The 24,776-nt window shown below is 56.1% G+C and overlaps 1 protein-coding gene across 2 annotated transcripts in view; it reads right to left on the bottom strand.

Moving 5' to 3' along the window:
• Positions 1-1,707: 1,707 nt before the first annotated feature.
• Gas6 (growth arrest specific 6) overlaps positions 1,708-24,776 on the bottom strand; it is a 26,959-nt gene continuing 3,890 nt past the window's right edge. The window contains exons 3-15 of one of the 2 annotated variants that reach the window (XM_004631149.2): positions 15,868-15,892; positions 14,404-14,466; positions 12,425-12,547; positions 11,752-11,877; positions 11,311-11,433; positions 10,408-10,529; positions 9,605-9,723; positions 9,257-9,446; positions 6,028-6,192; positions 5,030-5,198; positions 3,679-3,851; positions 2,667-2,895; positions 1,708-2,153 (exon numbers count right to left, since the gene is read on the bottom strand). In XM_004631149.2, coding sequence (XP_004631206.1) covers positions 1,999-2,153; positions 2,667-2,895; positions 3,679-3,851; positions 5,030-5,198; positions 6,028-6,192; positions 9,257-9,446; positions 9,605-9,723; positions 10,408-10,529; positions 11,311-11,433; positions 11,752-11,877; positions 12,425-12,547; positions 14,404-14,466; positions 15,868-15,892 — 1,782 coding nt within the window. In that variant the 3' untranslated portion in view covers positions 1,708-1,998. The remainder of the gene's footprint in view (positions 2,154-2,666; positions 2,896-3,678; positions 3,852-5,029; positions 5,199-6,027; positions 6,193-9,256; positions 9,447-9,604; positions 9,724-10,407; positions 10,530-11,310; positions 11,434-11,751; positions 11,878-12,424; positions 12,548-14,403; positions 14,467-15,867; positions 15,893-24,776) is intronic. The other variant, XM_023715235.1, reaches the window with a different exon arrangement.

The following is a 24,776-nucleotide window of genomic DNA, read 5'->3' as shown; positions in this document are numbered from 1 at the left end:
CAAGGCCACACAGCAGCCTTCACATGGTGCTGACCCTATCAGAGCCGCATGATGCAGTGGGCCGGGCTTTCCTAAAAAGCAGTCCTGCTGTCCATAGGGTCCCCAGTCCTCCAGCATCTCGGCACCACGCATCCACCTGCCTAGCCGGGGCTGTAATCCAGGTGACAGCTCAGGAAGCCCTTCCAGTCCTCCTCCCCAGCACAGAGTCACCCCCTTGCCCTCCCTCTGTTCCTCTTCCTCCACAGCACACAGTCAGCCCCTTTTCTCCTCCCACTACACAGTGCAGTCAGCACTGTTGCTCCTTCCTGTCCATAGCAGGAGACATCGAGTCTCACAGGCTCTTTGTGGACCTCAGGGTGGTTGGGAGCTTGGGGCCTGGCCAGTTGAAGGACCTCACTGCACTGTTTGGCCCCTTGTATGTTTGCTGGGTTTGGCAGGCAATAGAATGGGCCTTGTGCCCACATCTGAAAAAACAGTCCAAGGATGGAGGTGCGGAGCCTCTCAGGCCCCAGGGCCGTCCGCTCATGAATTTACCCCCTCCAAGGCAGCTGTGGGTTCTGGCGGTTTATCCTGGGTCCAGCCAGTTCAGTCCAGTCCTGCCTCAGCCCTAGCTGTGTTTGCCCTTCTCCCCTGTGGCCTCTTGCCCTTGGCTGCAGGAGGATCCTGAGAACATCCCAGAACATTCTAGAATTCCGGAGCTGCCTTAAAGGAGAAAGCATGGAGTAGGAGGTGTACAGCACAGGACTGGATCACTGCTCTTCCCTGACTGTGGGAGCCTGAGGCTGCATGAGACCATCGTGTCCTGAGGCCCTGCAGGACAGAGCGTCTGTCTCTTTCTCCTGTATCCTGGTGCGTAAGGCATCTGCTCAGTGACCTGAGCAGGCGTGACCCTGCCTGGGACCTAGCTCTGATCCTCACAGTTCCAGCCCCCACCTGAGCTGCAGCTGGGTCAGCCACTGCCACCTAGAGCCCTGTGTGAGGTAAGGGACCCAGCAGACTCTGCCCTGTGCCAATACCAGGATCTGCTGGGCTGGGTCCAGGATGCAACAGGGGCTTGGCATTTACAGAGCAGAACTTCTGTCTTGACCGACGCACCCCCTGAATCCTCTCCAGAGCCTGTGGATGCTGCTGTCCCCAGATGGAATTCCCTGAACAGATATGGATTCGGCCTGGAGCTGTTAACCTCGTCCCAGGTTCCCTCAGGAACCAAGTAAAATCAGGCAGCCACTCCAAGCCTCATCCCTGTCCTCCAGGGCAACCTTGGTGTTGCTGGCCCAGCTCACAGACTCCTGGGTCAAAGGGCACTGTGCAGAGGAAACAGGCTTAAAGACAGAGCCACCAGCAGGGGGCATGCAGTTCTTGTGTCAGCTCTGTGCAAATCTACAGCAGAGGTAGGGTTTTCATATTTTGCAAGGAGGAGTCCCACAGCCTAGGGCTTCTCCTGGGAGGCCAGGAGCCTGGGCACGCTGGCCTCTGCAAGTCGGGTTCATGGCAGGGACACCACATGTCAAGCCAGGTCCCCACTCAATGTGGTGCTATCTAGGCCCCTGCCTGGACCCTCAGGGAGGCATTGGGAGAAACCTGGTGAGAAGCAGGGAGCAGGGCTTGGGGCAGTTGAGGCAGGGCCCGAGACCTGTCCAGGTGGGGGAAGGGTGGCCTCCCCAGCAGGCTCAACAATCTCACAGAGCAGAGAATGCAAACACAGGGTTAAAAAGGTTTCTCTAAACATTTTATTCTCCATATTTTAGAGTGAGAAGTGCGCAGTAATAAAAATAATAGAGAACTATTTCCTCAGTCCATTCTGCTTCAAGCTGCCACCTCCAGAGCTTGGTCGCCCTGCGGCCACAGGCAGCCTCAATGCTGACATTATTTACAACTGCATTGCAGCGTGGGGTCTCCAGGAGAACAGCTTGCTAGTGCCGCCAGCTTCTTGGTGCAGGGGTGTGCCTGCTGCCTGGATGGTCAGGTGGGAGACCCTGGGATGTCCCTGCAGTAGGTCTAGGGTGTAGTATGCTCCATGGGTGGACAGGAGTGCGTGGTGATGTCACTGTGTTTGTATGTGGCCTCATCCAGGTCTAGGGGCTTCCCGCCAACCTTCAGTGTCATGCAGCCATGGTAGAAGGCAGTGACTGGGGCTGAGGTCACAGGCACATCTGGGCAGGGCCGACAAATAGTGCATCAGAGGCAGCACCAGGCTCAGGGAGCCTGACTTACAGCCTTGTGCCCACCCTTGGCATCGCCTACCCACCTTTGGCAGGGCCTGCCCTCTCTGCTCCCTTCCCCGCTGCCACGTCACTGGCACAGTGGCCTTCTGCTCTGGCAGCCCAGTCCAGGGAACACTCAGCCAGCCTGCGTGTTACCTCACGCCCTCAGGCATCACCCAGGCCATGGGCCCAGCTCTTACCCTTCTTCAAGCCCTGGGGTGGAACTATGTAGCATCTATCTGTTCTGGGCCTGCTGTGTGTGCAGCAGGAACCTGGCAGGGACTCAGTCTCCCACTACCGCACCTTTGGCTTGGGGCTGCAGCTGGGGTGGCACCAGTCCCAACCTGGGTCTGCCCAGTCCTCCCCGCTGAACACAAGATGGGTTGGCAGTCACTTCCTGCTGCCAGCAATGGTGATGTCCAGCAGGGCTGGGTACCTGGCCCAGATACTGTGGTACCTTACCTGGCAGTCCTCCAATGAAGGTGAGCACCGGGCCCTGCAGGTGTGTCCCCAGCATGGTCAGCCGCTCCTGCAGCTGGGCAGCACTCAGTTCGCTCTGACCCTTGGTGCCATCCACCTCCAGGCTGGCCTTGTCCTCCTTCAGGGACACAGTGACCACGTGCTCCTGACCGTCACACACCTTGATCTCCATCAGGGCCAGGGCAATGTTCTCCACTGCCAGGACCACCAGCTGGGAGGACATCAAGGACAGGAGTCAAGGAGAAGGGGCCTGGGGCCCTGAGAGGCCAGGGACATTGAGGTCAGGGAGAGGGGGACCTTAGGGGAATTGAGCATTGGTTGGGGTCACAGCCAAGGCCAACCACAGTAGGCTGGCTACCATGTCCTGTCCTCTGTCCTAGCCTGTGCTATCCCCAGAGCATACCTGTCCTTGCTGGTGGTGCTATTGGAGAGAGGGTCTGGATACTCGGTGACCACTCCCCGTTCTGGGACCTGGGTTTCGTGTGTGTGGACTAGGGGTGGTGGAGGGGACAGTACAGCAAAGCCACTGGCCAGAGCTGGCAGTGGCAGGAGAGTAGAGACTGGGCCTGGCAGCCCCTGGTGAGGGGTCCTGGAGCAGACTGAGCCTGCTTCCCATGAGTGTTCAAAATCAGCCACAGAAGCACAGGCCAAGTCCTACATGTGACTCTGAGAACCCCAGCCTTACTCTGTTTTTTTTTTTTTTTTTTTTCAGAACCAGGGATTGAACTCAGGCCCTTGTGTTTGCCAGGCAAGCACTTATTCTATTGAGCCATCTCCCTGGCCCCCCCAGCCTTACTCTGAGTGGTGCCAGCCTCCACTGTCCTGAGTGTGCTTCTGGCTGTGCAGGCCAAAGCTCCATGTCCCTGGGGGTTAGTTCTTAGCCCCTGTGTATCAACTGCGATCCTACAGCTGGAGGCAGGAGTGAGGTGGCGTGTAGGCCCAGGGTGTGAGGGCCAGGGGCGGGGAGAAGCTGGGCTGCGGGGGCAGGCCCTACCTGCTTCTTGAGCTTCTTTGTGGAGTGGTAGTCGACCAGGGCCACAGACAGGGCCACCGTGTGGTTGCTGCCTACCAGCGCTAGCAGTACTCCTGTGTCAGCTGCAGGGCGGATCCGAGCCACAACCTCCACTCCCCAGGTTCCTCCTGTCCCTGTGTCCAGAGATGTCCGTGCTGCAATGAAAGCCGCACATTATGAGGCCATTCAGATGGCAGGAAGGTGAGAGTTGGTGGCAGATGACACCACAGAGGGACGGCGAGGGACAGCAAAGGACAGTGAGGGATGGCAGCCTGCAGGAGGCAAGGGAAGCTGCGCATACACTGGAACCTGCATCCTCCAACAGCCCCATGTCCAGGGAAGGGCAGTAAGGCACACCAGTGTGCTCTGGCTTATGACCCTCTCCAGCTGCGGACACTGTCTTTGTGAGTCCAGGTCCGCACTAGCTGATGGTCACTCATATGCAACACACATGTAGGTGTGCAGGACATAGCTGATGACACGTGTCATGGGCACCCCTGCATGCGGCATGCTCCAGTGCAGAATGGATCTGATGCCCTGCCGCAGCTGGAGGAAACTTCGCCCTTGTGGTTCCAGTGCTTCTACTCTACCTGGGCTCTGAAGAGTTACAGGGCCACAGGTGGCCAGTGCTGGGCGGGCACCCCCCCGTCTCCATCCCCCCACAGACCCAGTACCTCTTCTCTCCTGCCTGGCCACCCACGGCACCTGGTTCTTGTAGTTTGTGCTATGTGGATGGGGAAAGTGGGAATAAAGCGAGCTGTGTGTTGTAAAGGGGAAGAAGTGTCCTTGACCGTTGTGTCCTCGGCCCCCAGCCTCCCAGCCACCCTGATGTTGGCACCACCAAGCTCTGGGTGGAGGCACTGGTACCGCTGCACCAAGACTGCTGGCCCTTTCTCCCACCCCCGAGGGCCCCGAGGGCTGGACTTGCCCTCCTTGCCCTGTGCTGCCTACTGTCCTGCTCTCGAAGTTTGAGGTCAGCAGTGTCCACAGCAGCCCATCTGCCACATCTAGAGCCCCTCATTCCTTAGGAGTCAGGCTGCAGGCAGGAGGCAGGGTGGTGCCTGCTGAAACCCACGTCTGCTCTGACACAGCTGAGCTGTCTTGCAACTGACTGACCCTCTCACCCTCTGTGCTGCCAGCCCTTCCCCTCTCCACCTTTCCCCCTAGGTGACTCAGAGCAGAGGAACCAGGAGGCCTCCCACCACCTATGTCTTGCCTGACCCTGGGCATCTGCCTATCCCTCCCCAGAAAGCCTGGCCTTCTGGGCTTCTGGCTGCCAGCATGGGCAGGCTGTACTACCGCCAGGTAGTGCCCTGGTGGGAGGGAGACTCACTGTAACTGAGGCTGCAGAAGGCAAACCCACTGCCAGGGAAGAAGGACCCTTTCTCCGTCACTGAGAGACACTGCATCTTTGTGTTCGCTTTCACGGTTTCCTGGATGGTGCTGTCTTCTCCGTTCAGCCAGCTCCAGCTCCTCATGCAGCCATCCAAGCGAGGGTTAATCTGGGAAGACAGGTGCACCCCAGGTAAGACATGTATTTCCAGGTGAGACAGGTCAGGCCTAGTGGGTGTCTGGCTAAGACTCCACTACCACAGGAATGAGGAGTCACATGCCCAGAGTCACCTCAACTATTAAGTGCCGCCCTCTTGGTCAGATATATGGAAATCTGCAGGAAGTCATGCAAATTCCATCTGCAGTGTGTGCTCCACTAATGAGCTACTTCTCTCTGGACAGCCCAGCATACCCCTTCCCCCTGGGAGAACAAGTGTGTGGCCATTGCCCATCTGTATTCCTCTGCCTTTGTGAGCCAGAGGTGACACAGGCTTCAGCGGGGGACAAGGAATTCAGTCAGGCCAGGAACATGGTGTCCCCTGGTCACTGCTGCCCGTGTGGCAGGGAGCAGACCCAGCTATGGAGCCTTTGTCCAGTGCTGACACTGGGGTCCCAAGTGGAGGGGCTGGGAGACAGGAGGCAGGTGGTGGCTGTGGTGTGGGGGACAGGGCACAAGGCAGGACTTGGAAGTGGGCACACTGCCTGCCCACTCCGGCATTTCCCTGTGGGAGTGTTGCAGGGTCCACAGCACAAAGGGTTCTGGGGATCACCCAGAAAGGTGATTACTCTTTAGTTAAAAAATACTGTTTTCACTGTCTGCACAAAAACTTAAATGAGCCTCAGAGGAAGTTGGGGAGACCACAGTGTCCCCTGTCTTGCCACCTGGGCCTCCACCCTCTCCTGGGAATCAGCTGTCCCCAGCTGGGATGAGAGCAGAGGAGGTGGGCTGGGCTGCAGCACCGCACACTGCGCCCGCCCCGTCCCCACAACGGCACTCACAGGCTGAACGAGGTTCCTGGTTGGGAAGGGAACACCCCCCACAGTGAGGTTCAGGTGGTATAGGCCTCGGTCCGGCTGGAACAGGTCCCCAGCCACCGCGATCTTCATCACAGCATCCTTGTTGACCTTAATCACTAGGTTTCGATCCAGCTCCTCCACAGAGATCTAAAGAAGAGACAGCCGTGAAGACACCAGTGGGGATGCTCCTACTCAGGGTCCTACCCTAGGGCCAGGCCACTCCCCTGGGTAAGAGGGGCCCACTCAAGGGCCCTGGCCATATCCGCTGGGTCATGACACTGGGCAGATGGTCCAGACCACTTTTGTGTTCCTTTGAGCTGCTGCTCAGGAGTTGAGTGGAGAGAGGGTCCAACTGATGGAGTGTGACTGCCTGGCACAGCCAGGCAGAGAGCTGCACAGAGCCTTCCACAAGAAGGTCAGTGTTACTCTCCTGGTTTTAGAAGTGGTGTGCTGACCTGTGTGGTAGAGTCCCCCAGGCCCACTGCAGTGGACCTGCCCTGCCTGTCTTTCAATAAAGCAAATGCATGGGCAAGATGGCCTCCTCGTCTCAACCTTACACCTGGGTACAGTCGAATCCCTGTACTGGGATGGCTGTGTGGCCCCATGAGCTACTGCAGCCCTCAGGGTGGACTCTGACCCAACAATCCTGAGCCACAGTTGGTAAGCACCCTGGAACCACCTCCATGCTGAGCCCTGGTTCACACGGATGTGGAAAAGTTCTTGGAAAAGAATCATGATTTTTTTCTTCTTTTGTAGTTTTAGGACAAGGTCTTACTACACAGATCAGACTGGTAGTGATCCTCCTGTTTTTAGCCTCCCAAGTGCTGGAATTATAGGTGCATGCCACCACACCCAGTCTCATTCGACGTCTCGGCGTGCCCCAGAGCAGGGCCAGCATGGCACTCCAGGGGTCAAACCCGCAGGCGTTTTAATCCACTGAGCTATCTGGTCTGCCCCAGAATCATGATACTGATGCACATTCCTGGAGCTACAGTACATGGCTAGGTGAGGGGGCAGCCAGCTATGGCCCTGTGTGTCCTCTATTGGCACCACCACCGTGATAAATCCTTGTGGCTTCATCGCTGAGCTATCATCCCTGGGCAGATCTTGGTTGCCTTGGTTCCAACCCCAAGCAAAGTGGCATGTTCTTCGGTGTGCAAGACCCCTTTGCTTCATTCCCTAATAGCTCTACTTCATGATGGTCAGGCCTCTGTCTGGCATGGGGCCAGGTGTTGTTCTCTGGCCTCCACACAGTAGCTCTGGGAGTGCTTTCTCTCCTCCAGTGGTGAGCACCTCATTGAAGGAATTGCAATGTTACATACAGAGCCTGAGGTCCAGGATTACATCTTTTCTTTGTGACTCTCCTGGGGTTGTCACACTGGTGCCCCTGGCCAGCTCCAGGCTGACATGTGGCTGTGGACGCTGGGAGCCATGCTGCCTGGGAGGGGCACAGTTACTGCCATGGGTGATTCCCGCAGTTCTGCCCTTGGCCCAGTGCTCGTGCACCAGTCCTCAGCCCTCTGCTTTCCTCACCCCATTTTCAACTCACCCAGCAAGTTCTCTGTGGTAGCTACTCCCTCCACTCACTCCCTTCTCCATTTCCACCCAGCCCTCCTCCATACCGGGCCACCTCAGCGCCACTCCAAAACCTCTCACCCTCCAAGTGCTCAGGGCCTAGGGACCTGGGAAGGTGTCAGCCTAGAAGAACCAAGACCACAAACCTAAGGCTCAGTGCCCAGAGCAGGCCAGGATGGGGAGAACCACCACACCTGGAGCCACTCCTCTGGTGCCTTGTGGACCAGAGCTAGTATTCGGGTGATGGTTTCTCAGAGCAGCTCCTCCCTGATCTCCTAGAAGCCCTTTCCTCCAAGGGAGCCCAGGCAGCAAGGTGTGCAGACCATGGCCTTCCCTGGGGTGAGACCTGCTCTATCCTGTGGCTGTCCCTAGGGACTGAGCATGCAGAGTGGTTGGTGAGCCTGTCTTCCAGCAGAGACAGCAGGGCTGACTACCAGGGGAAAATGCAGATCACCGGGTCTGTTGCCATCCACATCCGGGTGTGGATCTTCAAGAGCAGAACCTTCACTGACTCTAGCTCAGAAGAAACCCAAACTCCTGCATCGTCCTGGGCCCAAGCAGCAGCTCACACTCGGACTCTGTTTGTGCATGTGCCCAGCCTTGTACCTCAGTGGCTTGCACAACCTCTTTGCAACCCGAATGCCCCTCACAGTGCCAGCTTTCTTTGTGCATGCTCAGCCCGGAGCCTTCGTGCACTCCTTGACTCCACCATGAGCTGCCCTGCTTGGGCAGGCCTGATGCCCCCCCTCGCTCCTCTGGAGCCATGCGTGGCTGAAGGCACAAGCATTTTCATTTCTGAGTCTCTACCAGTAGAGGCAGTGCCTGGCCTGGGCTGTGGGTTGAATGAGCAAATACATTCCTCTGAAACTTTCCATGTAGCAACTCTGAGATTTGCACACCAGATATCATCCTCATCATCCAGCAGACATCAGCCTCCCTGCTGGCCAAGGTGCAAACACACTTCAGGGCTGAACTGGGCCAGACCATGGTGCTGCCAGCAGGGACACAGGAAAGGGCCAGGCTGGGTGGACCCTGCGAGGCCCCGAGGAGCTCACTTCCCGGAGCTGTGCAGAGTGCCCACCCCTGGCCCTCTCCCTGGGCCTGGTGGCTGCCTCTGCTGTGCAGTGAATGCCCTTCTCTGGGACTGGGCTCCGAGCTGAGGTGGGGCAGACCTGACTTGGCAGGTGGGTGGCTTCTGACAGGCCGGGTGGAGCTCCTGTCTGGCCCTCAGTTCCAAGGAAAAAGCTTGTCTTTCTGTTTCTCTTCCTAAGCCAGCTGTGGCATGCAGGCCGTCTCACTCACGACAGCATGGGGTGGGGGCCCCGACCTCCATGGGTGATCTGGCCTGGGATCTCCCGGATACAGGCAGCCGGAGTCTGTGCCGGGTTCTGTGCTGAGTTGGGCCAGACCTACCTGGGGCACCTGCGTGCTGTAGGTGCTGCGCAGCACTGGCCTCAGTCCCTGCCCTGTGGTTGACCCTCTGAACCCTTCCTTAGGAGATGTGCTCAGCCCCGGGTACCTGCAGTGAGCAGCATCCTAGCTCCATTCCCAGCCCCAGGGTACCACCTATGGGGACAGCATCTGGCCCAGGCTATGGCTGCCATTCAGCAACTGGCAAGGCCCCAGACGCTCTCACCGTCTGCCACAGGCCGTGGTTGATGACTGGCCCACTGCTGGTGACACGGCCAACGCCATTGTAGCGTAGCTGTAGTTCCAGCCGGCCTGCCCGCAGGCCCAGGACCACCCAGGTGCTGTCCAAGTGGCCTCCAGCAAAGAATAAGATGCCTTCAGGGTCAAAGGTCCGGAAGTCAAACTCAGCCACTAGTCTGTCCAGAACAGGAGACAAATCGGGATGATGTGGGGGTGAACGCTGAGACAGCCCCATATGGCGCAGCAGGCACCAGCAGGCTCAGGAGCCCTCAGCCCACACACCTCCAGACCCTCAGATGTGGACTTGGCATGCAGCTCGTGGACCCAGGCTCACCTGGTGGGCTGCAGCCTCTTGAAGCGCAGCCGGATCACTGGGGCACCACTGAACATGCGGCCCAGGTACAAGGACTTCATACTCTTGGCTACACTGAAGGGCACACAGGGCAAGATGTCCTGTGGGGGACAGGGACGCGTCATGCAAGCTGCACTGTGGCTACAGGACAGGAAGTCTGACCCACCCCAGAACCCCAGAGCAGCAGGGCCTCTGCACACCGCACCGCCAGGCCAAGAGCCAGGGCCCAGCCATCACCGTCCCAGCCCTTACCACTGGAGCCTGGCTCCACCAAGTCCTCCATGACTTTTGCTCTTTAGTTATGAAATACGTCTGACACAGGGGAGTGCAGGACAAAAATAATCACGAGGAATATTGTGAAACGAGTAGAACACAATAAACTTGAGGCTGATGTGCTGAACTGCTCCCTGCTCTGGGCTGCTTTCCCTGCTGCTTAGGTGTGTGTGGGAAGAACCAGAGTTGGGGAGACAAGGGGTAGCAGGGCCTGTCGCCCTTGGGAGACTGCCCCATTGAAGGGGAGGTTGATGCACAGCAGGCCGAAATCCTGGCATAAGCACTGCTCGAGGCCCACTGTGTCTCCAAGCCCACAGTGGTGGAGGCAGGAAATACTGCTCTGAGTGCCTTACACCCTGGGTCCCTGCCAGGCTGCTGCCAGGAGGCCACATGGCTACTGCAGCTCCATCAACACAGCCAAGTCCTTCCTTCCACCACATGAGCCCTCCCTGCGTGGCCCAGGACCCCTGCTCCAGCTGTGATGTTCACTGTACACAGCACTGGCCACCCACCTCACAGGTGCCCATGTCAGGGGACAGCTTGAGGCCCCCTCGGCCATCGCAGTGGCAGGTGTAGCTGCCCGGGGTGTTGGTGCATGTTTGTTCGCAGCGTCCCTGCGCACACTCGTCCACATCTGCAGGCAGAAGGTCACTGTGGGTATGGGCACAGAGCCCTGGCAGCCAGTGGAGATGTGTGTGTGCATGGTACATGTCTCCCCATCAAACACCGTGGAAGCTGGCCTGCCCACCCTCAGGTAGCCAGCTATCCTGTCGTGGAAGCCAGTGCCACAGGTACAGGGAGGGACAGAGGGCCCCAGGAGCCTATCGGAATGCAGGGAGGTTGCAAGCCCGCTCCTCACTGGCTGTTGGGGCCCCATGTGCTCTCCAGCAGGGCTTAGCCCCTCCTCATGGCTACTAGGAGTAGAGAGAACAGAGTCTCAACTCTGTACTTGCGAGTCACCTCTACCTCACAGACTGGCACACCCCCACTGCAGGTCTCCCTGGACTGGAGCAGCTTTGTATATACCACAGGCTGGGGAATGGAGGCCTGTGTGTGTGCACACGTGTGTGTGCACATGTGCATGGGTGTGTGTGCATGCATGTCCACACTGTGTGCACAACTAGGTTTGTGTGCATGTGTGTACATTATGTGTATATTGTGTCTGCATACACATGTGCTCGTGTGAGAGCATGTGTGCAGTGTCTGCATTTATGTGTGTGTGTGTGTGTGCGTTCATGTGTGAGGGCATATGTGCACTGGTTATGTGGGCGTGGTGGCAGAAACAGCACCTGGGCCTGGTGTGGGGCTCGGCGCAGAGCCTCCTCACTGGGGCGTCCTGTGTGGGCTGGGGTAGCTACTAGAATCTGGGGCTGGCAGCAGTGGCTGGTGGAGGAGGTCATGGGGCCCAAGCATACCTTGGCAGGCCTCGGCCTGGGTGCTGTATTTGAAGCCCTCGTCACAGAGGCAGGTGTAGGAGCCCGGCAGGTTCTGGCAGCGAGCCTCTCCGCAGGCCTCTGCCTCTGCACACTCATCTATGTCTGGGAGAAGAGCCAGCAGGCTGGCATTAGGTGGACTGGGACAGCGGCAGTGGCCACTGGGGCTGGCAGGGCCAGAGAAGCCCTGGACCCAGTGTGGGGCAGGAGCTTCAATGTCTTCATCACTGTGGGCTAGAGGGGCCGGGAAGGGCTAGCAAACACAGCATCCTCAGGGGTCCTGGCACCTCAAATCTGGGAATTCTGGTGGGCTGCACTTCTGGGCTATGAGGTTCCCAGAAGAACCTCCTCTCAAACCAAAAAGGAGGAAAAGAGAGAGGAGGGAAAGGAGAGGAGATGCAGGGCACCCTGGCCAGGCCTCACCTTGGCAGGTCTGGCTGTCGTCCTGGCTGAGTGCATAGCCACTGTGGCAGGCACAGTGGAAGCTGCCTGGGGTGTTGAGGCAGACCTGGCCACAGCCTCCATTCTGCTGGCCACACTCGTCCACATCTGGGCACAGAGATGGGGTGAGGGACATGAGGCGCTCATCCCCAAGCATGTGGGCTGGGCATTAGAGGAGGCTCAGTGGTGGGCAAAGACCCAGCTGCTGGTGGCAGAAACAGCACAGGCCAGTTCCAGGGTCCCCACATGCATACAGGAGTGGGTGGAGGCCCAAAAGTGCCCCCCATGCAGGGGCCCAGGCCAACCCACACAGTCCAATCCCAGATGCCAGGACAGCCCTGGATGCAGGCATTGCCAAAGCAAATGCCTTTCCCAGGGTTTGGTGCACAGGAGTCCGGGGGGGTGTGGGTGGTTACTCAGCAGGGCTCCACCACTGCAGCTCTGTTCCCAGTGGCCACAGCCCCAGCCCCTCTGGGCCCTGCAGCTCCAGGCCATCCCAGGGCAGCAGCACCCAGGGCAGTATGGGGAGAGACATGGCCTCGGGGGGTACTGAAGGCCAGGGTACTGGGTACTGGAGCAGGCTGGCCTCCCAGGGACCCTGCACAGGGCAGAAGGGAGAGGTGGGCAGGGTTGGGTGTACAGGCTTCGGCCTTACCTCTGTCACAGTGCCGGCCTTCCCAACCAGCTCTGCACAGGCAGAAGTAGTTACCCATGAGGTCCTGGCAGACCTGGGTCCCCTGCTTGTCACATGGATTTGGGGTGCATTGGTCAGGCAGGTCTGAATTGAAGGACATAGGAGAAAATCACTCTGAGCTTCTCCTGAAGACCCTACACTGCCTCTGATGGGGACATCGGGTAAACTCTCCCCCCTGAGTCAGGCCAGGTGCTGGAGCTAGCCCAGGAAAACCCAGAGCCATCAGAAAGGAGCAGCAGCTGCAGGGAGCAGCCCAGGGACCTCCCTGGAGCAGCCTTGCACAATCCAATTTCTAGGAAAACCAGGGTCCTTTGTCTTCCCCGCACAGTCTGGTGCCCACTCCATCTAGCCACCACTCAAAGCTGGCCATGCACTGGACAAGGCTCAAGCTGGAAGACCTAGTCTTGGATCCATTAGGAACCACCCCACACCCAGCACCTTGGGGTGAGGCTCATAGGTGAGGTGGGCAGGGCAGAGAGCTAATGAAGCTTCAGCCTGCGCCGCCAAGATACTTCTGGTGGGCAGGAAAGCTCTACACATGAGCTTCAGCACCAGAGGTGGGGCATTTGGCAGAAAGATCTGTCATCATGTCCAGGGCTCCAAGAAGCCTTTTTCACAGCTGCTGAGCAAGCAGAGGCAGGCAGGCCCAGTGGGAGGAAGTCAGAACCCCACCCTCTATCCTTGGAGTGGCTGAGCTCTGTAGCTGGCCTGGTGGAGGCTTGCCTCGGGCCTTAGGGCAGATCCTGCAGGCCAGCCTGGTTTCTGTCACAGCACACGGTGTTGACTGGCTTCATACCACAGCCAGTGTCCTGAGTCACAGAACTGTGTCACCACAGATAGGAAGTGTCTTGGTCCTAGAAGTTTCCCTGTTATGGTTTGTGTATAGGTGTTCCCCCAAAACCTTATGCAGTTGTGGGGCCATTTCTGGAGTTTGTGATTCGTGATTGTGGGAGTGGGTGCTGCACCCACCCAGAGGCAGGTAATCTGCAAGATGATGTAAGGAGGGAGAGAGGCCAGCTGGCTGCCGGTGCAGCTACTTCTTGCCTGTGCTCTTGCTCTTTGCCTATGAATGGCTGCTCAGTATCGCCATATGCCACTCTGCCTTGGAGCCAGCCAAGCATGGACTGAAACCTCCACTAACTGTGAGCTAAATAAAGCTTTCCTCCCTTCATTTTGGGTGTTGGGTATCTGTCCCAGCAACGAGAGAAGAGTAACTGAGACACCCTGTCTCCTTCCCAGTGTGCAAGAGTATCCCTAAGGTCTCTCACCAAAGCACAGGCCCAGCTCTCAGGTTGACCCTGAGGCCTGTGGAGACTCCAGACCAGAAGTCCGAAGAGTACTCAGTCAACCACTGTCCACACAGCCCAGATCAAGTAAAGCGAGGCATTGTTGGTCACCCTCCTCTCTTCAGGAGGAACCCTGCTGCTGTCACCCTTCAGGGAGGAAGCCATGAGTGGCAGGTGACAGGCTGTCTGTGCACCGGGGGCCTGACAGCTTTTCCAAGTGGAAATGGGAACAGGGGTTAGAAGAGTAAAACCAATCTCTCAGGGCGAGGAATGATGCAGGCTTTACCTGACCCTTGTGAACTTATCCTGGGGTACTCTAGGGGTCAGGGCAGCAGGGGTCTGGGGCGACTGTCCAGTTAGCTACGGTAGAATGGGACTAACCTAGAAGGTGGTTGCAGGGTGGGTTGAACACAGCCCTGAGTCTGATGGGAAGTGTATGTGAAGCACAGAAGAAGCAAGCAGGAGAGCTGGGGAACTTGGTGGCAGAGACCCCAGTTGCACTGTGGGAAGCAGGACTCAGAGGGTCCAGGGAAGCCTCAGCTAGATAACAGGTGGGGACACACTTCTGTGTCACAGCTTATGTACCACAGGTGCACTCTGACCCTTGCACACCCCAGCATGTTGTGCTTCCAACAAGGTAAGGAACACACTTACTTTGGACGCATGTGACGAAGTCTGGGTGTTTGATGTATTGAGATCCATACTTCTTGACACATTCTACAAGAGAGAATTGTACAGTGTGAGCCAGGCGTGATGGTGCACACCTATGATCCTCACATCCAGGAGGCTGGGGCAGGAGGCTTGTCACATATTCAAAGCTAGTCTGAGTACACAGTTCAAAGCCAGCCTGAACTGCACAGCAAAATTTAAAATAATAATAATAATAGGACAGCATGATCATCGGGGGATGATAAGGCATCAGGGACCAGGCTACAGGTGAAAGATGCTGAAAATGTGACTCCACCTGGCTAGATGCCACAATCCTGAAGCACCAGCAGCGTGGTTCTCATTAGCTCAGAGAGCTCAGTGGTGACAACCCTTGTCTCAAGAAGAGCTCTGCAGCCAGACGCCAGTGCTCATCCATTCACAGGGGAGTGAGTTGGTGGGGTCAGTGGCTTGTCAGGGCACACCATGCTGCACCTGAGGTCCACATGTCACCAAGAGCCCCCATTGGACCTGCTAGACATGGCTGGACAGTAGGCCCCACGGGACCAGGTCGGTGTGTCCTGGAAATTTGTCTAAGGGGTACAGCGGAGGTCCTCAGGGTCACTTCCATTGTCGACAGGTGGAGGGATGTTGTGAACAGAGAGTATGTCATGGGGCTGGCCTCATACTTGTTCTCGAGACCCAAAGCCAGACTATCTAGGGACAAGGCCACCTGGTCTTCCCAGGGCCAGGTGTAGGCACCAAGCAGAAGCCTCTGGGAGGAAGTGGGCCCAACAGCTTTTCCTCCATGCCCTTTGCAAAGTTGGGAAGGCCAGGAGTGCATCTCTCCTCCGAGTGAAACACACATAAGACTTTAAAACATTGCTGGTTGCACAAGTGGTTCTCAGTTGTAACACATAGCCTCTTCCAGGCACACATGGGTCAGAGCCACTGCCTTGAAAGACTGAGGCACTGGTGCGTGTGAAGTTTTCCAGTCACTGATTCCCACTCCAGTAGCCAAGTGTTTGTGCATCTTCAAGCCAATACAGACATTTCTGAATGTTCTCAGTCTTAATGAACACAGCCAAGGCCAATAAATACGGACAAGAACACAGCTCTTTGGGGTCCTCAATAATTTCAGAAGTGCAGAGTCTTAAGGTTGCTATGATGGTCTCCTGAGTTTGAGGACACAAAATCACTGTATTTCCAAACAGTGGGTGGAGTTTGGCATCAAATCAGAAAAGAGGATTGCAAACCATGGCCTTGAATCAAAGTTCAGCCATCACAAGAATAAAACTATGTGTATAAAATATAAAAAAGAGGTTTGTGCCCTTGCTCTGGGAGCTTGGATCTGCACAGTCCCAAAGCTGCATCTTCCCTCTGGGATGCCCTGGTGGCAAAGTCACCTGCATGGAGCTGGTATTTCAAGCTATGCCTTTGTGACAAACAGGAAAAGCAGTGATTGAGACTCACCTTGATATCTTGGGTAGAAATATTCCTGTGGGGGAGAGAGAAAGGAGCTATTAGGGCACAGTCTGAGGTTCACGGACAATGCAGTCAGGCACTGGTTACTCAAATCCAGGGGAACAGAGTCAGACTGGGGAGCAGGCACCAGGGATAGCAGGTCCCGAGTGCTTTGCCAGCCGGGAAGGGCTGTGGGTGTGGGCACGAGTAACAGGCTGTCTGGCCTCTGCAGTGTGATGTGCCCATCTGACTGCTTTCTGCAATAAGTGGTGCCAACTAGGGCTACTCAGAGGCTGTCCAGTGTGGGGTGGTGGCATCCCCAGGAGAGTGAGAACTGCTGAGACACCGCTGTGTCTGTGAGCACCGACAGTGGCCTGATCGGCACTTGCTGCTGGCAGCAGACTCATGGGTGAGGTGGAGGCTCCATCTGGGGAAGTGCCAACTGTGCCTGCATGGTCACTCAGTCCTACAAACAGAGGTGGGTGACTTCCTTGGGGCCTTGCCACAGGCTCAGGCCCCAGGGCCACTGCTGGTGGACAGAGTGGCCACAGCAGTGGCAGGAACAGGACAGCAGCCTTGCGACACCTGTGGGTGCTGTCCTGCACTCTCACACAGCTCTGCTGGTACCACCACTCACCCTTAGGAGGCCTTTCAGCCATGCCGAGTCTCACAAGGAAGCCCAGGAGCCTGGTGGCTGTGCCATTTGCTCTTTTATGATGGCAGGCAGAGCTGGGAGACCAGGGAAGGCTCCTGCTGGGTCTCTTGTCCTTGAAGACAGTCAGAGGCACCACCCTCCTGCACACTCATGGCTTCCTGAATAGCGCCTGGTCCCTTCCCCTGGCTGGGCCTGCACCTCTACTCACAAGACAGCAGCAGGGAGGTGTGGGGCTGCTGAGTTCACTAGGGAGTTCAGCAGCTGCAGACAAGGTAACTAGGACAGACCCTGATGCCTGCCAAGGTTGGAGCAAGCTGGTGTTGGCCAGGGCCCCTGGGAGAAGCAGTCCGGGGTCCTGGGACTCAGCTGCAAATCTCCACGCCCCTCTCCATTCTTCAACATATGGCAAACTGACAGCAAAGAGTAGCAAGACCTAGGAGCTTGGCAAACCCTGGAGGTGGGGAGGACGTGCAGGGGCTACCACTGCAAGAGCGGCTTTGGATCTGAAATGAAGGGTTTAGGACAGGTATGAAGCCAAGAATTCAAGCAATGAAGGAGGAGCACAGCGAAGAGCTAGGAAGTAAATTCCTAATCTCAACTTGCCAGAAGGTGGGTGCTATTCTACTCATGGCTAGTAGTGCAAGTCACGATTGTGTGCAGTAGTTCTCATAATGAGATCTGTGCGTGCAAGAAGGCATATGAATAGAAGGGATATGCCAGTCTCCCCTTGGTCAGCCGCGCCTGTGTGTGGGACTCTCAGGGCTCAGAAACCACCAGATCGTGACCCTGTTTTGTGCTTGGCTGCCGGGTGCCATGTGCGAATGATGTGTCTGGGAACCCTGGGGAAAGAGAGTGAATCCCTAAATAAAAGCAAAAATAAAGCAATATATCTCAGAGGGCTGTGCACTTTTCTGAGAGAAAGGTGTCTGTCACTATCCTGGAAAAATGCTGATCTGTGGGAATGGCCATGGTGAAGGTGCCCAAATATTCACACAGTGCCACAGACCCTGAAGCACTCTCACTTGCACTGCCAGTCCCCTGGGCACACACCTGCCTTGGCATTCTTAGTCGGTTCAGTGCCAACCTTACATGGTCAATATGAGTTTGAGGAGAGCCAGATCTAGTGAATAAGGTGGATGTGGAAGCTGTGGTGTTTTTACAGAATTTGCTATATGCAACTGATTTATGTAGGGTGATGAATGTTTAAATTAAAATATAATTATAACAGTACATAGGGACAACCAAATAGCTCAGTAGATGGCCTGGGGTTCAATCCCTGGGCCTGCCATGCTGGCCCTGCCCCTGGGGCGCACTGAGATGGTAATTGAGACTGGATGTGGTGGTGTGCGCCTGTAATCCCAGTTTTTCGGAGGCTGCAAACAGGCAGATCACTGCAAGTCTGATCTAGTAGTGAGACCCTGAACACCCTGCAGACCCTTCTCTAAAACAACAAAAAAAGTAAATAGCACATTGACATCTGTCCTCCTCGAGGCCCTCCCCCGCTTGGCACACCCTCCTCCCATCGTCCTGGCCGCTTCTTGCAGTGGCTCTGGAGCCCGCTTTCCTGAGTGGCTTTAGATGCGCTGTCATGGCTACCACGGTGCTCGAAATTGATTCACAATATTTTTCCTTCCTCGTCATTTTGACTCTAGGGTAAAGCTAGAAGTCACACTGTCTGGATCTGGTGAAGAAGGTGGATGCGGACACGGTCATTTTTTTTTTCTTTCTAATTTTGTGTATTTGGCACAAGGTCTCACTATGCAGCGCAGACTCATAGTGATCCTCCTGTTTCAGCCTCCCCAGTGCTGAAACTGGTCTTGGTGGCTGGCTCAGTGCACCTGGAGCTGGGCTGACACACTGGTACCAGAGCTCAAACCCAGGTCCTTGCACTTGCCTAGACAGGTGCTTAGATTGCTGAGCTATCTCCGTGGCCCAACAGCATCATGTTCTATGAGTTGCCTTTCCACTGAGTAGCGTTCAATGGCAGCATTCATTGAATTTTTTATCACCTTAGTATAGACAGTCAGGAAATAGGACTCTAGAGCTTCTGCAGAGGGTGGCGAGAAGGAGATTCAGGTATGTTCAAAGTGAGAGGAGGATTCTCAGGAGGACTGGAGGAAGTGTATCTTTTACCTCCTGAAATGTTTATGTAAACACATACCATACATTTGATCATCTCTCTTTACTGTAATATACTTTTCTTTAAACACACATCATAATTTTTGATCAAGGTGGAAGCACAGCCATATCCAAGGGCCCTGAACTGCCTGGGCCCTCAGGGAGCTATAAACAAGACCCCTGCATGCTGACTCACAGCCAACGGTAGGCTCCGGGATGTGGTGGGGCTATCTCCGGAGCTTCCTGAGCCCTTCCTCTCCAAGTTGGCTCCAGCCTGGGCTCAGCATCCCTGCCCAGCAGGGATGAGCCCGGAACTAAGCCCATTCACCCCCGGAGAAGCTTGAGGCTGCAGGGCCCCATCCACCTTTGCCCATAACAGCTCTAGGGAGGCTCTCCCCAAGCTCAGCAAATATCAGCGTGGCTCTGTACCCGCCTCGGGCAGCACTCTGGCTCACAGGTGTCACGGCCCTGCATTGCCTGTGATGAGGCGCCTTGCAAGCAGTGTATTAGGAGGTCCACTAGTTCACTCCTGTCAGTAACACCCTAAGCTGGCTTTCCAAAAGCCCTTTCGTCACTTGGCAAGGCAGCCACAGTGCTGGGGCTCAGTGACTTTGCTTATTAGCATGAAAACTATTTAAGATATTTCCCATGGGAAACAGCTAAAGAATGGATCTTCTGAGTGTGTGATGTCTCGCCAGTAAACCAACTTCCAAAAGGAATTGCAGAGGAAGCCTGCCTTACTGGCCTTGGCTGTGGCCGAGTTCCTGACAAGCTGCACTACAGGGCAGGAAGTACAGGCCCACCCAGGGGACTCCTGCCCAGCTGGGCCACACCCTCAGGATCCTCTTCCCAGCCACCTCCACGTTCACACTCTGAGCACCTTGCACTGCACCCTACAGAACTTGGATGCCAGCCCTAACCAACACCCTAGTGCCCACCCTCATGGACAGGCAAAGACTGTGGCTCTGTGATGCCTGGCAAGAGAGGTGATGTGGGGAAGTCCCTGCCTTTGAGGGCAGCTTGATTTGGTTGTGTGTGGTGGACACAGGGTTCTGGGCTCTGCTCATGCCTCGACAGGCTGGGCATAGTCTGGTTCTGGCAGCTGTGACCCTCATACGTCTAGGTACCTGCTGACTATGACAGGGCCTGTGCCAGAGGGACAATGGGGATGGTGACAGCGATGGGAGACTAGAATCAGCCTTGGAGCAGAATCACTGAGAGGTAGCCTGCTCACCCTCTCCACTGCTGTGGTGACCAGTGGTGGCTCCTTGCCAGCTGCAACACCCCACATCCCTGGGTCTTCAATGAGGTGGGCCAGTGTCCCTGGGCAAGTCCGTCCACTCTGCCAGGGAACCAAGGCCATCCAAGCACATGTAACCTCCAGCCTAACACTGGCCTGGGCATCGAGGGGCAGAAGCTAGGCTAGGAGGTATCGCAGGGAGGATGTGGGTGCAGCTGGGGGACAAGAACTCACATAGTACAAGGACACCCAGGACCTGTCCTCACAAAACACCTCTGCTCTAACACCTCCCTGATTCCCATATCTTGATTCTGTTTCATCCGCAGTTACAGAACTCAGATTTGATCTCAAGCTGGACACACAGCGCCAAGAGGTTGAGTTCTAGCCACTGCCATAAAATAAGCAGAGATGACCGGGTGGAGGCAAGCCTTGGGTAGACAGCACATGTGATGGCTGGTGCTTCTGCATCTTGTCCTGCATGTGAGGAGGCCCCGAGGATGCAGGCCCTGCAGCTGTTCCTGGGAATGTGGGTTGAGTATGGTCTCTACCAGCAACAGCCTCCCATGTCTGCTACTTGCCTTTTGCATGAAAAAGAAATAAACTTCTTCTTCATCTAAACTGTTCTAGTTTCTATGTCCAAAATGCTCCACTGGCTGAATCTGACAATAGTGCAAACAGAATCACGGTCAATGCAAAGTGAAGTGATAGCCACGCATAGAGATTTCTGGACTCAGCAAGCAGGTGTTGGGAGGAGTCTGAAGGGCTTTGGTCCATTGGCCACCTGCTGAGGAGTTCTGAGAAAGTCCGCAAGTTCAATAATGTTGTTTGGGACAGAACAGCTAAGAAATGTGAATGAACCCATCATACATCTGCAAAAATACCCCACTTGTATTAAGGACAATGCTGTTTTCTAAAAAGTCATTATTGTTTGTGAAAATTATGTCCCTTCCCTTCCTGAATTCCAAATTCGATCTTTGTCATAAACATTTCATGACCCAGACTTCCCACAGTGTTAGTGGAATAGATGTGGTCTCATGGCTCCAGGCTTCACCCCGGTAACCAGGAGTGGCACGCAGCTCGTCCTCAGCACAAGCAGATGAGGGACTTTGTGTGCTGCTCCACAGCCATCACCAGGCATCCCGGCCTTGTCACTGGGAGCTAGGGAGGCACCTGCCACTACTGGGCACTGCCAAGCGCCAGCCGGAGGCAAGCCCTCTGGTCAGCCTGTGGTTCCTGATGAGGGGATCAGGCTGCCTCCCAGAGTCTGATGGCAAGAGGGGCCCTGGATACAAGCATATGGGTTGGGGATTTTGAGGCCTTTGGTGTGGCAGAGAGAGGTGGGGGAGAGGAGCAAGACAGCGAACCTGACTCTCCTGGGCTCCCTGCCTTGGAGGCGGAGGTCACAGCACTCAAAGGCCTGACACAGTCCTATTGACCCTTGCCTCGAGGTCCCTTACAGACATTTGAGCCCAGCACTGTAAGAGAGTCTGGGCCCTATGATGACAAGAAGTCTGGTGATGTTACTACCTCAAAGCAGCTTGTGACACCAGTGTGGTCATCTGCCTCAGCATGTGGCCGTATGGTGGGGCCAGAGAGTGACTTGCAGAGAAGGCGGCCATGTGGCTATCGAGGCTGAGATGCCCAGCAAGGTGGAGATAGCTGTGACTATGGCCAAGACGACTGCCATGCTGAGGACCATCTCAGCCACAGCCCACGGCATGCAGCAGGGAGGAGTTGCAGCACTGACTGAAATGGCCAGAGCTACCCAGCACAGAGGGAAAGAGCATGGACTGAGGACGCCATGGTCACCAGCAACCTCCAGACACAGCCTTACCACAGAGGCACTGGGCCACAGCCATCCCAGGTCATAGGTCTGTCTTTGTGCATCTTTGGAAAAGAAAGTAACATTTTGTTGTCACACAAAACAGCAACATCAAATGCTGATGAGGAGAGGCAGAGGTCATGCTTGGACTCCCAGCTTTCTTGGGCTTCATGGAGACCAACATCCCCTCAGGAGGCTCCAGTGCTGCAGGACACGAGGTGGCTCTGGGGCCTGAGTGCCTCAGAGCAGAGGTGGACTGACCCTGAACAGACTGCAGCCTCCGTGGAGGAAGCATAGACTGTAGGTGGTGCTCTGCACGCGACATAGAGACAGACACGATGTTGGCCCTTGTGCAGCTCCCAGCTCCTCAATGAGTCACATGCCTGAGGGATCCTGGGATGGCTCTGGGATTCTGACACAGGTGCTCAGAGGTAGATGATTTCCCTGGAAGGGTCGTAGCACGCAGGTGACTCAAAGGCCCACGTAGGGGCCAGGCTCTAGTTCGGTCATGGTCACACTTTGCTACACCAGATGGAAGGTCCAGCTGGTCTGGGGAACACAATGGAAGCAGAGACAGCGTGGCACCAGGGCTGTTGCCTGCTGTAGTGCTGGAGGGATGGGAAGGTGCTTGGTTTCATACCAGGAGGCTGGAAGTGAGCAGGCAGGGTGGGCTCCCCAGAGCCCCTCTGGTCACCAGGCTTGTGGTTGGCTGCTGCATGCATGCCACTGTGACTGGAGCATGATCCTGTGTCCATGGGATGCTACGGGACCGGTGTGGCTCCTGATCCCCCTCCTGACAGCTTCCCTGAGGTAGGGCACATGGAGGAGCAAAAGGTGGCAGGGAACAGGTCCTCACACAGACCCTGAGGCTGTGGGGGCCAGCCCCCGTCGGTGATGCAGTTCCACAGTCAGCAGTCTGTGCACACGGCACAGCAAGGAGGAAAATGGTGGCTGTTGTGAAGCCCACAGCCCACAAGGCCTGGGTCCTGTGTGAACAGGACAGAATGTCTTCAGGGAGGACCCTTGCAGAGGTGGTCAGCCAGATGTGGGCAGAGGTGCAGGGTCTTCGTTGCCATGGCACCTGGGCAGCAGTACTTTGAGGAGTCTAGTCTATGGCAGGTGCGGGGCGGAAGTGAAAGTGAGTGTCGTTGCTGTGGGCACTGGAGAGACAGCGGTGTTGCCTGGCACTTCAGATGCAGTCCAAGCCAACACAGCAGACCCTGAGGATGCCAGGCACACGATGTGCTCTCTTCAGAATCAGGCTTGCCTTCTGGGCCTCCACCAAAGCTGACCGTGCTATATGCGGAGGGAGAAACAGCCAAAGCTCCTGACTTTTCACTGCTTAAAAACAATCTCAAAGCCTGAAAGTGCACACATGCCCTTTACAGCAAAGTCACTGGGACAAAATGGGTGCAGGGTGGTGTGCAGTAGTCCCAGCGCTGAGCCCTGAACCCCACGACGGCAACTGCATACTACTGAAACTGTCCCTGTTCCAACCTGAAAGCTGGCAGAGAGCCAGGCCCAGGTCTGAGGCCTCGAGTAGGGGCCCAGGGTAGACAATCCAATGTCCTGTAGTCCCAGCCTGGCCCTGCCCTTGGGCCTGTCCTGGACTCTAGAGATGGATTGCAAGCTTCCTGCATACATTTGCAGCTTCTGTTGATGTGGTCTGGCTTGGGCCTGTGTCCCATGGAGCCTGGAGTTTTGCTGCTGTTCTGCAGATGGTACTGAGGGCCTGGTGCTGGGGCTGTGGTGCCAGGGCCTGGCGTGACTGTCGGCAGGCTCTACCCAAGGAAGGGCTAGGGGCCCAATGGGCAGCCCACTGCAGGCCCTCGCCCAGGAGCTGATCTCTGGCCAGTGTGAGATAGCCCTGAAGAGAAGACAGCCATGCAGACTGCAGCCAGCAGTGCAGTCTTGAGTACCAGGAGGAGTCCTGGGGCAGGATGCTGGGGAGAAGAGTGTGTGTGAAAGCACCTATGTGGCTGGACGTGTGTGTCAGTGCATGTCCGTGCACATATGTACATCTCTGTGTTCTGTTTATGTGTATCTCTGTGCGCATGAATGTGTATGTGTGTGTGTACATGTGTATGGATGTGTTGGGGGCAGTTGTCAAGCCAGGGGATATCTCAGCCTATACATCTCTTCTCTGCATGTCTCTGAGGGTCCCTCCCTCCTCCTGCTGGGACCCTATTTAGGTCCTCAATACCTGAGCCCTGCCCAATAGAGCAGTGGTCCCAAGTAGGGAATCAGGGGCTTCATCTGTGTGGGAGATGGTTCTCTTTAAGCCATGCTGAGAGTCCTGGAAGGGTGGACAAGGGTTCTACAAGATCAGCTGAGCCCCCTGCTTTTAAAATTAGCAGCAGGGGCTGGCGAGATGGCTCAGTGGTCTAAAGCACCTACATGGAACAAGCTTGGCAAAGCACAGGGACCACGGTTCGATCCCCCAGCCCCACATGCCAGCCAGCCTCGCCCCCTGGTGGGCTGAGCTGGCCACACACACACACACACACACACACACACAATAAATAAATAAATGTTTAAAAAAATAAAAAAAATAAAATAAAATTAGCAGCACCCCAAAAATTCTACCAGAGAATTCACTGCCATCAGTGGAGAGAGGAAGAGAGGTCACCACACCTAGGGCAGGTGACAAGGTGGGTTGTGAGGGACGAGAAGAGAGCAAGATATGGTCAGATTAGAGGAAGAGGCAGTGCAGAAGCTCAGCCCCGAGGGCACACCACACTCGTGTCCCTAATGGAATGACCCCCTTTCTAGGAGCTGGGCCTGGGCTGTTCTGGGAGGGCAGCCTCTTAATCAGGATCCCCTCAAAGCGAAGTGAAGAAACCCTGTCTGGCACTGGAGTCCTGGCCTAAAAGGTTTTAGTAGAAGGCTGTCTGTGAGGAGCTGGGCAGACCCCTGGGGCTCAGGACAGGAAGGCCAGCAGGGCTCCAGGAAGCCAGCCAGTGGGACAGCAGCACCATCAGAGGGAAGCAAGATAAGAGAAACCCAGGGGAGGCAGGGACAAAGCGATTATAAGGGCCAGGCCTTGACGGCAGGGCCAGGAATGTGGGCGGGGGGGGGGGGGG

Source organism: Octodon degus, unplaced genomic scaffold, assembly GCF_000260255.1.
Source record: "Octodon degus isolate 3935 unplaced genomic scaffold, OctDeg1.0 scaffold00039, whole genome shotgun sequence".
Taxonomy (NCBI): Eukaryota; Metazoa; Chordata; class Mammalia; order Rodentia; family Octodontidae; genus Octodon; species Octodon degus.
Note: the sequence above shows the minus strand (reverse complement) of the source record. Positions and strands in the feature narration are given on the sequence as shown.